Source organism: Leucopleurus acutus (genome assembly GCF_964270905.1).
Source record: "Leucopleurus acutus genome assembly, chromosome: 1".
Classification (NCBI taxonomy): domain Eukaryota; kingdom Metazoa; phylum Chordata; class Mammalia; order Artiodactyla; family Delphinidae; genus Leucopleurus; species Leucopleurus acutus.
In genome coordinates this window covers 142,159,222-142,172,168 of record NC_139142.1, presented here as the reverse complement: position 1 = coordinate 142,172,168, position 12,947 = coordinate 142,159,222, and the positions used below count along the sequence as shown (strand labels likewise).

Sequence of the window (12,947 nt, the reverse complement as noted above, 5' to 3'; positions counted from 1 at the left end):
AACTCGGTGCTCACAACTGCGTGTGAGGTAGGTACAACTGTAACCCCCTTTTACAGATGGGAAAACAGAGGCAGTACCAGGAGCTGAAGAGCCAAGCTTAGACCCAGGCCATGTGGCCGTAGAACCCGCATTTGTCATCACAGCCCTCTGCCTTAATGAGGTGCTTGTGGGGAGTTTGGGGGTGGGAGGGACAGCCCAGAGCACCCCACTCCCAGGATGGGGCCTCAGGGCCCACTCTGCAGCTGGAATGAGCCAGCAGGTCCGAGGAGCTCCAGTTACAAGAAACTGCTTACTCAGGCTTTACCTGCTGGGATCCCTTGATTCCCTCTCTCTCATTCCCTCCTCAGCACCTGCCCCTCGTCCACACCGGCTGCCCACCGTCTCTACCAGAGAGCAGAGCCTCTGGCCCTAATCTCATTTGCGGCCATGAAATCGCATTTGCAGCGTATTAATGCAGCATGGAGCTGGCCCAGCCCTGCCTGTCTCCTGGAGGAGAGGAGCCTGGAAAGCAATCTTGTGGGGAGGCGCGTCCCAGAACACCCACCGACGAAAAGCAATTATGCTTTAAGAGGAAGATTAAAATAATATCCTCTGCAACAATCCCCACCCGAGGGCCTCAGCTCCACCCAGCCTCCACCACCTCCCAACTGTGATTCAAGGGAGGCTTCCTGCTCGGGGGCGGGGCGGCAGACTCAGTTCTCTCCCTCTGAGGAGGACGTGCCCCCAAGATCTGGCCCCTCACCTGCCCCAGCATTCACCACTCTTTACCTCCCCGAGTTCCCAAAGAAACTATGCCCTCTCAAGCCTCTGGGCCTTTGCCTAGGCTGTTCCCTCTGCCTGGAATGTAGCCCCCCAGCCCTTGTTTACCTGGCAGGCTGCCATTCACTCCGCATAATAATCATAGGTTAAGTTTTCCGAGCACTTAGTGTGTTCTTTAAATTTACTACATGTTCAGGGGACTGTTGTCATTATTCCCATTTTATAGATGAAGAAAGAGGGCCACAGAGAAGAAGTCCCATAGCTGGAAGGAGGCAGAGCAGGAATTTAAAGGAGAACATTCACCCTTTCACCCAGGGTAAGCCCAGCTGCTTCTCTTCCTGTACCCATGACTGCAGTGGTCTCACTGTGGTGTCTTATCTCCCTGAGGACTCTGAGAGGCCAGGCCTGGAGGAGAATCGGGATTTAACAAATAATTCTTGGGTGGAAGAATCGACACACCTCCCTGCAAGGATAGAAGGGGTGCGAATGTGTGTCCCACTCTTGCCTCCGAAGCTGTATTCTTCCAGTGGTGCCTTCCAGTTTATCCGTATTGGAATTGGAATCTATTTGGAATCCCCTCTCCTCCAGGAAGGGCTCCTGGACTGCATGCAGTCAGATTAGCATATCATTTAATCTTCATAATCACACTGCAAAGTAGGCATCATTATCCCCATATTACAGAGGAGAAAACAGAGGGTCAGAGAAGTGAAGTGACTTGATCAGGAGCACTAAGTATGAGGCAGAGCAGGGATCTGAATTCACGCCTGAATCCAGCTTCGGTGTCGATCCACAGCATCTTCTCGGCAGTGACTCACTCTCACTCCTCAGATAGGGTGGGTAAGGGCTTAATTCTGTGCTGGGGCTATTTATGCAACACTTTTTTCTAGGTGTCATCAGCCAACTCCAGTAGGCCAGGGGGTTTGCCTGGGGACTCTGAGGCACTGACAGCCCCAACCCCATCCCCAGTCCTGCTCCCAAACCACCCGGTACAACAATGAGCAACTGCTGTTAGGGTCAGCTTAACACTGAGTAATCTGTCTGGGCTGGACTTGGTGTGAGATGGGGCCACCGGGAAGAAATCTGTTTCCCCAAATGCTTGCCCATGAGCCTGTCATGTCGCCTAGAAAGCCCATTGAAGAATGAGTCTCCCTGGGAAAGAACACTACAAGTCATTCCCTCCTCTGTGCTGATGACTGTATCAGAAAAAGCAAAATATATGGTGGGGACCTGGATTCTAGCCTGGCTTTGCTACCAAGTCAATAGGAAGCCATGAGTAAATGGTTTACTTCCCAAGGGCTCAGTTTCTTGCTCCAGAAAATGGACATTATCAAGGCTAACCTGCCCACCTCCCAAGACCCGTGCAGTGCTCTAATGGGCTTTGTAGCTTCCCCCTTTGCCAGCCTGGCTCTGAGCAGCCTGGGCAAACGGTATAGCAAAGGGCTCAGAGCCTGGGAGCTGGCACCGACCCTCCATTCCCTCGGCATCCCCTGCAACTCCTCATCCCACAAACACGCTCTCTCCACTCCATCCTTTCTCCCTTCTTGCTGTTCCTTCACACACCTCATGCACCCACACCTTTGCTTACCCTGTTCTCTCCGCTTGAAAAGGACTCTCCTCAGTCCCTACTGGAATCACACCCATTCTTTGAGGCAGGGATCAGATGTTCCCCATTTGTGAGGTGGGTTTTAACGAACCAAGCAATTTTTCACCCTCTTCCTCACCTGAGCCTCACAACCTCCGTGTCAGTGGGTACTGCTCTGCCCACTGTACAGATGAGGAACTTGAGGCCCAGGGAAGTAAGTGATTTGTTCAAAGTCATACAGCTCTTATGCAACTGCAGAATGGAGTCCTAAATCAAGGTCTTTTGATTCCCAGTCAGAACTGGCTCTCCTACGGCAGACTGAGTCCTTGATGACCACCCAGCTCATGCCCATGGCTTCCTCCCCAAGCTCCAGCAGCCCTCACAGTGAGCTTTTTAAGTCATGGTCTTCCAACTCCTCCTATTTCCTCTCCCCACCTAGCCTGGTGGCTCCCCAAGGGCTGGGAGATCAGCTACCTTGTTTACTTCTGGGGAGTGGATGGATGAATGGTTGGATGGACAGATGATCACTGTGGGCCAAGGGAGGTTGGACCATTGGACCCAAGGACAGGTTGTCAGATCCAGGTAGAGAAAGGATACCCCTGACTCATCCGCCATCCATCCTGCTGGCCTCAGCTGCGCCTGAGCCCAGGGACTCTGCAGAACCAGCCGGGGACCCAGGCTGGGGTGTCTCGGCTGACTCCTGACGGGCCAACCCCTCACCAGGGCCATGGCAGGCCAACTGGGCACTGTCAACTTTCTTTCCCTTTTGCCCTCCCCCATCCGCTGTTTAATATTAGAGACCAGTTATTTATTTTTTTCTTAAAAAATATTTATTTATTTTTAGCTGCGTTGGGTCTTCGTTGCTGTGCATGGGCTTTCTCTAGTTGCGGTGAGCAGGGGCTACCATTCGTTGAGGTGCACGGGCTTCTCATTGCGGTGGCTTCTCTTGTTGCAGAGCATGGCCTCTAGGCACGTGGGCTTCAGTAGTTGTGGCTCGCAGGCTCTAGAGCGCAGGCTTAGTAGTTGTGGTGCATGAACTTAGTTGCTCGGCGGCACGTGGGATCTTCCCGGCCCAGGGATTGAACCCACGTCCCCTGCATTGGCAGGCAGATTCTTAACCACTGCACCACGAGGGAAGTCCTAGAGACCAGTTATTGAAGACTGGTTTCATATGGGGTTTTAATTTAACCTCATACATCATACATGCCATATCCCCAAAGCTTCTTTCTCCTCTGCTAGAGGCTGCACTTGGAGGGCTTGTACAGAGATAAAGCCAGGAGGGTCCCGAGGAGGTATGGGTCTGTGTGTGGGAGGGGGTGTGCTCCATGTATGTCCGTCAATGAGCTGGTATGAATCTATCATTGTGATGTGGGCAGTGGGTCTCTGCATGTCCAGGATGTGGTGGGTTTGTGTATATCCAACATGTGTGTGTCCTTGTGTGTCTGCACGTCTGTGAGAGTGGCTGTGTTCCCGAGTGTCTGTTGGGGGAACATCTACTTTCCAAGGGTGTGAGCGAGGGAGAAGAGAGAAAGATGACCCTAAAAGGCATGACAACTGGACCCTCCTGCCACTCCTCCCTCCTTTCACATGAAGGTAATTTCTGGAGATGAGAAGGCTACCATAGTATCCCCCCCGCCCCCCCCAACCCCGGAGCCCTTCAGCTGCTGGGCCTGGGCTGGCTGGGAGGACATCAGAGCCAGGTACCCCCTTCCTCTCCATTTCCCCTTCACCACACACATATCACACATTCACACACACACACACATACACAGGGCCTCCAGGAGGTGTCAGTCAGCGGCAGCCCCTGGCTGGGGTGGGGGAAGGCAGTGATGGGGGAGGGGCAGCGGGGCCATCTGGTGCGCTTCAGATACAACAATCTGCTAATGGAGTTTCTTCCCAGACCAGCGCTCAGGCTGATCCAGCCTTCTCAACCCTGAAAACTGGTACCCAGGTCCCAGAGACAGTGGGCTTCACAAGTTCCCAACACCCTTCCCATGGGAGGCCAGCTAGGCAAGCAGGAGCTACCCTCTTTTCTAGATGCAGAAACTGAGGCCCAGACGCATCTGCTTTGCCTAGTACAGACATCCCAACTCATTACTAGAAGAGCATCTATTAAACCCTGCCTGCAGGGCATGGCTAACCATATACCAGCTCATTTAATTTTCCCAGCAACAGAGGGCATTGCTCTCCCCCATTCTACAGATGTGAAAATGGAGGCTGAGGGAAGTTATATGACCTGCACAAGGTCACACAGCTACTAAATAAATGTTAGAGACTGACCTGAACCCAGATCCACCTGACCCCACTGTACCTGCCTCTCACTGCAAGTTGGCTGAACCCCAAACTCTCCTATAACCCACCCGTCTGAGCTCTAGGCACCGACTCCAAAGGCATATATAGAGACTTGGAAATCAGGCAGGCGGGGTGAAGAGACTGGCTCGGGCAAGGACATAAATATGGGGCCCCCCCAACTTACATATTTTCAGGTCATATCCACTATGTCCAGGGACTTTTGAGGCCCTTCGGAGGCCCCTGTGGGCAGAAAGTCTTTCGGGGCCACCCAGGAGCCAGAAGGGACAGCAGGCAGCTTGCAGGGTCATTGTGGTACAAATAGCCAAGGGCCTTTCTCTTCCCGAGGAGGGTCTGGCCACGGCCCTCACCGCCCCTGCCCCCCAACCTGGGGCCAGCCCTGGCCAACCCCGCCTCTCCTGCAGCCTCAGCTCTCCTCGGCGACTGGTGATGGGTCCACACCCCTCCCTGCATGGGTGACAGCGCGCTCTGGGAACGTCTTGACAGTGCCTTTGTTCCCCAGAAATAAAAGAAAATTGAGCTACAAAGGGAAACCTCAGGTAGCTTTTAACGGAGCTCAGCCGCCTGGGGCAGAGTGTGTTTAAGCTGGAGGCAGTTGTCACAGGAGCAGAAGGGGGAGCTGCCCGCAGTCCTCTCCCACCACCCTCGCCCCTTGATTGAGTTTACACAAGGAAAAGGCTCTTCCAAATAGCAGCAAAGGAGCAAAATCAATGAGAATTGATAGAGAAATGTAAAGCAGCCGTGTGTGTGTGTGTGTGTGTGTGTGTGTGTGTGTGTGTGTGTGTGTGTGTGTGTGTGTGTGTGTGTGTGTGTGTGTGTATTAGGCACAGCAGAAGTATGCTGCCTGGACCCAGGCTGACCTGATCTGGGGCCCAGACCAGGGGAGCAGGGGCTGGGAGTCACTCCGCAGCACGTGCTCGTGGAGGGGTGCTGGTGGCTGGGGGAGGGGCAGCAGCCGAGTCTCTCACTCGAGTTAAGAGAGAGATTAATATATTCAATCCACTCGGGGTAATTGAGGGAACAATTGGAGTGTTTTTCTAAAGCCCGTAAAACTGCCTCATTTGCAAGGAGGAGCTGACCTGCTCATATCCTCCGTATGTGATGGAGCACAGGAAGGGAGGGGGAAGGGTGACATTGGGGCCCCAATACTGAGGGACTGGAGCATTAGCTTGGGAGGGGGTTAGCAGTCCTGATCTAACCTGTTCCCACCTTTCCCACCTTGTTAGTAGCAGTCCAAGCCTCTGTTTCCCCACCTGTGAAATGGCTGTGGGCATCCCCCTCCACCATGAGACTGGATACAGGAGGGAAGCCTGACACTGACCCTGAAGGTCTGGCACTGAGGTGTAGGGGCGTGAGCAAAGAAGTACCCAGCTCCCCCGCCAGGCCAGCTCCCCACCCCCACCCCAGATGAACCGGGCAGGAATGTTAATGAAATCCAACAGTGTGTGCGCCTTTCCCCACTAGAACTGTTCCCATCTCCAGGGCAACAGAAATAGTATATACAATAGTGCGCAATAAAAGGCGGAATGAATTGAAAAGCAGAGCAGGAAGGGGAAGAGAGTGAGGGCCTGGAGTGCTCTGGCCCGAAGGCAGAAAGACACCTGGGGATGGAAGTGTGCTGGCCTGGAGATCTAGCCAGAACTGGGACCCGAAAAGGATGGAGAGAATCAGAGAGGGGGGTGGGGGAGGGGAGGAAGGAAGGAACAAAGGGACACAGACGCAGAGACAGAGTTTCGGGGACCGCAGGCAGCAGGGACGCCAGGAGAGCCACTGACTGCTCGTTCCCCTCCACTCCTTTTTATGAACCCCCCCAGCCTGTTGGTGCCAAAGCCACAATCAGAAGCCACAGCATTAGAGCCAGGCGCTGCATTTGGTGATTGCTTTATGAGCTTTTTCTTCTCTTTTTTTCCCCTCCAGGGCAAAAAAAAAATGTTTTAAATGGAAAGAATTAAAAAAAAAAAAAGATCCTTGAAAGCATCATTTAAAAGGCTCCTCGGGAACAGAATCATTTCCTTGAAACAAAAGTGCGATTGTTTGCAAGAGGTAAATGCAGGGGAGGGAGCCCACCTCGCCCCTCCTTCCCCTCCCCCCTCCTTCCCCTCCCCCTCCTTCCCCTCCCCCTCCTTCCCCTCCCCCTCCCCCCTCCCCTCCCGCGTGGGAGGAAGCTCCAGGGCCTAGCATGAAGGAGCCCCCAGGATGGCTCACAGAGCTACCAGCAAGGAATTTTAAAGTTCATGTTTCCCGAAATTTCTTGACTGGGAATTTCCAGTCCATAGTTTCCCTCCTAAACGGCGCTGCCCTGCAGGAGTTTGTCCTTCCGCCTTCAGGATCTCTTAGAGAGGTGAGTGAGGTACAAGGAGGGATTGCGGCCCCTGAGGGCCCTGCGGCTCCCAGCCCAAAGTAGTTGTGGCCTCCCCTGCCCCATAATTCCCCAGGAGGCCTCATATGCCCTTAAAAGAGTTGAGCGGGAGTCACCCCCAAGGGCTCAGCTGCCAGATTGGCCTGCACCCCGCTGCCTCCCTCATCCTTGGGGACCTACCCTGCCTGGCACTGGACAGGCCACCCTCATTCTGGTCAGATGAACTCTCTCTTGCCCTGGGGAGAAAGGGCCTTGGGGGTGCCGGGGTGGCACAGCCCTGTGGTCTCAAACCCGCCAAGAGGCGCAGGAGGCAGGGTCAAGGGACAGGATGAGTCTGGTGGAGCTCCGCCCAGAAAGGAAGCCGCTAGAGGACACTGCAGCTGGCAGGAAACCTGGAGCTCGTTCCCTCCCATGCACAGTAAACTTCCCTCTCCAGCCACTGCCTGCACAGCCCAGTCCCCCAACTCGTGGGTCAGGGCCCGAGGGAGTGATCTCTACCCCGGTGTCTGTTAGTACCTGCTGGAAATACTCATGGGGCATAAGCCCACACTACCAGCAACCCCCACTCCCTCCCCATCCCACCACCTCCCCATCTCCCCACACACATAACAGGAAACGTGAGTACTGAAGAAGGGAAGATGTTAGCTCAGGGGAATTCATTGTCCCAGCAGAGTCGCCAAGATTTCTGGAATGCTATGACCACGGCTGTGAAGCCTGTGAGCCACGGCTGAGAAGCAAAGTGATTCAAAGTCAGTCACTGAAGCTTCACACCGAGCCCTGCCTCCTGTTCCCTACTCACTCTTGATCGCTGCATTAGTAATCCCCCTGCCCTCTGCTCCGGCTCCACACTTATCCCATCTCTCAACCCATGACCATCATCAGTTCTGGCTTAACAAACGGACACACAAGTTGGAGAGCAACTTGTCAGCTTACAATAAAGTTTGAAATTGAATAGATTCAGTGGTTGAAATGCCTGACCGGACAGGACCGAGGCTAGTTTGGAAGGGACAAAATCAATGCAGGGAAGGCTTCCTGTATGAGGTGGCCTTGAGTCTATCCATTGGCATCTGTAGCCTAAAATCCATTCCTGGCCTTGAACTGAATATTGCTGAAGTTGAGCTACACTCGAGAATGCAGTTCCCTCCTCTTCATCTGTCCTGCTCACCGCCTTTTCCCCTCACCAGCCTCACCCGCCCCAAGATTGCTATCTCCTCCTCTTCAGTTGAGAATCAAAGAGAGCTGGGTTAAGTCCTTCCATCCTGGGCTTCATTTTCCCTATCTGCAAGGAGGGGAGGGAGGATGGTTTTAAGGATCCCTGTGGTTCTAGGCCACATCCACTTCCCCAGGGAGCTGGCCACAGGCCCGGAGGAAAGCCTGCGGCCCCACCCCGCGCTGAGAGCCTGGTCATGGTGCTGTCCTACCAGCTGTGTCTTTGAGCCTCCAAAGACACCAGAAAGGTGCCCCCCTCCTTCCTCAGGCTGAACTGCTGGATGAGTTTGCCTGAGCTGAAAGAAACAGCCCCTCTATCCTCTGAAGGACCCCTCTCCGTTGTCTGTTCCCCCCTGGCTTCCTGGCCCTGTTGTCAGGGCTGTGATGGCTGACCCCACCCCCAGGAGGGAAGCGATTTTCCTCTCCCTTGAAAGCCATTTTCTTGTCTTGGTAGAAGCAGACATCTGACACTTTAAGAGGGAGAACGGCAGGGAAATGACAGCATTAAATAACAGAAATTAGAGCTGCCTGGGCTGGCTCAGCCATCTCAGTCCCCCTTCCCTGCAGCAGTCCCACCCTCCCTCAGAGGCATTCAGAGCTGCGGCCTGCAAAGAACTGTCCACGTGTCCCCTGGCTCAGGTGGCCAGGACATGCTGGGACATAGACAGCAGGGGACTGCTTCTCCCTGAGCTCTGAGCTTCTTGCATATCTAGTCCTGTAACAAACTGTAGAACATGTCGGAACCCAGGTATCATCTATCAAGCTCACCGCTGTCTCCTCAGCACCCAGCACAGAGCTGGGCATACAGTAGGTGGTCAAAAGTATTTGTTGATCGACTGACTAATGAATGAATAAACAGGGGCCAAAGTAGTCCATGGAACAGACTGAGACCTGGGCAAGAGAAGTCGGTGCCTGGTCCCTGGTCCGTCCTTCCAGTTCTCCTGGCACATTCTGCCAGATTACTCTGTCTAAACCACGGGTCAGATTGTCTTTCTCATGCACAAACCCCTCTGGTGGTCCCCCATTGCCTCCTGAATTGAACATCCACCTAGCTCTTTTGTCACTGTCCCTGATTCCTTCCACTTTCTCCCATCCATCAGCCGTCTTCCAGCCCAACTCAGCCCACCACAGTGGGCTCCACTTCAGCCTAGACCAATGCGCTGTGGGGTGGAGGTGCTGCAGGAGAGCCAGGCACCTTTGGCTGTAAACTTTTGGTTTCAACCTCAGCTCATTCTGCTGCTAGCCAAACCCTTTCGTTTTCAGCCAGCTCATTCTGGTCCCTCCTCCTTGGAATGTGCTCCTCAAAGTCCAGAATTGCCATTCCTAAATCTTACCCGCCTAGCATGGGATCTGTTAGAGTCAGCACTTAACAAATGTTTGATGGATGAATGAACGGATGAATGAGGGAATGAATGAATGAAAGATTCACCTCAAATGATATCTCTTCTGAAACACCTTTCCTAGGCTCCAAAATCAGACCCACACACTTCCTCACCAGAGCTCTCCTTCCAGCACATAACTTGTGGGACCATGTGATGCCCACAGTACGCCAGACTGTTTTCAAGCCAGGTGGCATCTTGAACCTGGGGTTTGACCTAGCTTTGGATTCCGTGCACTTTTGTGCACTAAGGTCCCCAGGAAATGTTGTTGGCGTTAAATGGAATCAAGCATCCTTGGGGATGATCCTCAGTTTCTCTACCTGTGAAATGGGCTGCTTGCTCTACTAGTGTCTATCTATACTGACTGTGAGGCCCACCAGACACACTGGTTGCGGAACACTGTCGCGTTGGGGAACCTTCCTCAGCTCGGACAAGGACTAGACCCTGTCACCTGGGCCTGAGGCTGCCAGGGTCCTGGTTCAGGGCTGAGTCCCTCCTGGCCGTGGTGGGAGCTAGATGGGCTTGAGTGTGGGCACAGAGAGACTTCTGTCTCCTGGTCACTCCAGGCCTCCCTCAAAACCTGGTGAGAACGTGCGAGAGTGAGTTTGAGGACGGAAGGGTCTCAGGGGACACTCACCCACTGGGCAGAGAAGCCCCACCCAGTGATGTCCTTGATCTGTGTGGCCTTTGCTCCATTTTCTGTCTCCTCCTTCAAACTGGGACTCCCTGCTGCACCCTCAGACTGCTTGTTCCTAAGAACTGAATGAGGCAAGCTTGGCAAGTCCTGCTGCTCTGCTCAGTGAAAGATTGTGGGGACAGCCAGGCTTATCAAAGACACAGGTCTTCTAACTGGGGGAGCAGTGATGCTAGAACCTGATGGGGACCCAGGGAACACCCACCTGCAGCCCGGGCAGCTGGGGCTCTGGGTGCGGTGACATTGGTTCTGGCTAGCTGGCGCTGGGGCGCCAGTTTGTGGCAGGAGGCTGAGGGGCCCGGTGCATGTGGAAGGCCACCCTGTAGGCCAGGCCCCCGCAGTGGCAGGCCGTGGGGTCTGCACTGGCCCGGAGCAGAGACAGGTTGCCGCAGTAGTGGTGCGGGTCCTCGTGCTCCCGGGCCGAGAGGTTCATTCAGGGTTGGTCCAGGCGCGGGTAGATGGGAAAAATGGCCTCGCCCACCCTCTGGGCCGCCCTTCCGGAGGCCCTGCTCAGCCTTCAGGCGCAGCTGTGCGTTGTGCTGTCCATCATTCTTGCAGAAAGCTGGGTAGGGAACAGGGGTCTCAGAGGTGGTCTCTGGGGTCTCTCTCTGCCTCCCCCAGGGGATGAGGAGGACAGGCAAGGCCCTTGGGAAACCCGGGCTGCCCGGCCTTTGAGTTGAAGCCAGGCTTGGTTTCCCTGTGGATGACCCCCTCTCAGGCCCCAATCATGGCCCCCTCCCTTTACTAATGTAGGGAGTGGAGGGCTCTTAGCCTGTGAGATGGTCCTGGGTCCTGCCACCCAGAGGGAGGAGTTCAACCTGACTCTGATCTCTGACCACATGAAGGCCTGGAACTTAGGTTCCCTATTCCTGCATGTGCCTCCTCCTCCAGGAAGCCCATTTGGATGTCTTCACAGTCTAGGTATGGATCTTCTGCTCTTTCCAGGTCACTTAACTATTCTCTCTTTGGAATTCCTGCCTCTCTACTTGATGGCTGGGCCCAGGTCTCCATCTCTCTGTCTACCCTGCCTACCCACAGTCCAGTGGCTCTAAGGCTACTCAGTGTGATGGCCGGTGGGACTGGCCCCGAACCTGCTGTGTGCTCAGCTCTTACAAATTCACAAAGCCATTCCTCAGCTGTCCTTTCATTTCTTCCTCACCCAACCCTGGGTGACCAGCGTCAGCATCCCTGTGTCATACTGAAGGAGGCAGGGGCTCACAGAGGGTCAATTTGGCCCAAGTGACACAGGCAGAGCTCTGGGATTCAATCTGGAGCTCTGCCCCCGCCCCTCCCAGTTCCCCTGAGGCTCCCGGGAGTCCCTGACAGGGGCCAGGCAGGATTTGCAGGGTCCCTGTTTCTCCCCAGCCTCCACCCTTACTTCATACCTTTAAGCAAAGTAAAGACAAACTTGTTCCTGGTGAGGGTGAGGCTCCGGCCAGGGTCTTTCTGCTCAACGACATCAGTGACAGCAGAGCAGGCAGCACCCCAGCCCCAGAGCCGGCCTGCTGGGGCCTCTCAGCTGACAGCCGCAGGGCGTATCTGCCCTCCTTGTTAAACCCCACACTCAAGACCTCAAACTCCAGGTACAAAGTCTTTTCCTCGGCCTTCAGCCTCTGGCTCAGCAGGGATGCAGGGACCCAGGGTTCAGGCCCCCTGAAGGCCATGCCCATGTCAGGGACTGAGCCCCGGGCTGAGCGCTGCCCCCTCCCAGCCAAGTCCCTGCCTGGGCCCAGTCTGAAAGCCTACTGGCTGGGCGCTCAGGGCCATACCCCCACGTTTCTCTGTTTGTTTGAGGAGAACCCAGGTAACAACAGGAAGCTGGGCCCGTCCCAGGGAAAAAAGGCAGCAATGGATTCCTCCCATTTAGCTTTTGTTCATTCAGCAGATATTTATTGAGCATCTACTGTGTGCCAGGCACTATTTTAGGCATCTAGAGTATAGCAGTGAACCAAAGATTCCTGCCCTCCTGAAGCTTATCTTCTAGTGGGGGAGGGAGGTGGGGACAGATAAAAGTAAACACTAAATATAGAAAGTAAGTTAACATGATGTCTGCTAGATGATGATAAGTTCTATGGAAAAATTAGAGCAGGGTCAGGGATAAGGAGTACCGGTGTGGGGAGCACACAGGTATGGGGTAATCAGGGCTTCCCATTTCCAGGAGAGCCTATCTCCACATGCCTGTTCATTCCCTAGAGTTCTTGAGTTGGGGGAGTGTCTGTTTCCTGGGAGCATACCCTTAGCACCTGCTTCTAGAACCCATTTGTTTACCTTCTGAATCAAAACGCAGAATATGGGGCACAGCTTCACTTTACAGAGAGCCCAGAGCTTGTTGCACCAAAGAATTGTCAAGCTGGAACCCATCCTTCCTGATCCTGGGTCTTGCTGATATCCAGTGGGAGAGGGTGGATTCTGGACACTCCTCAGGAAGAACCATCTCTACCATCACCACTATACCACCGTCATTATTCTCATCATTAGCCAATATCATCACCATCATTTGTGATACTCTTCACTGAGCAGCTACTGGGTACCAGGCACTCTATATGGCTCTGTGAGATAGATATAATCATCCTCATCTTACAGATGAAGAATCTGAAGCTGAGAGAATCTCAGATAATGTAGCTAGTAAGAAACAGAGCTGAGATCTGAACCTAG

The 12,947-nt window shown here is 54.1% G+C and overlaps 1 protein-coding gene across 1 annotated transcript in view; it reads right to left on the bottom strand.

Moving 5' to 3' along the window:
* The window catches only part of CCDC33 (coiled-coil domain containing 33), a gene marked incomplete at both ends in the record, with an annotated part of 117,379 nt that extends 105,417 nt beyond the window's left edge, over nucleotides 1-11,962 (bottom strand). The window contains 6 exon segments of the mRNA XM_082850569.1: nucleotides 10,498-10,545; nucleotides 10,549-10,725; nucleotides 10,729-10,809; nucleotides 10,811-10,854; nucleotides 11,678-11,773; nucleotides 11,776-11,962. Of these exon segments, the coding sequence (XP_082706695.1) occupies nucleotides 10,498-10,545; nucleotides 10,549-10,725; nucleotides 10,729-10,809; nucleotides 10,811-10,854; nucleotides 11,678-11,773; nucleotides 11,776-11,962 (633 nt within the window).
* Nucleotides 11,963-12,947: the final 985 nt, after the last annotated feature.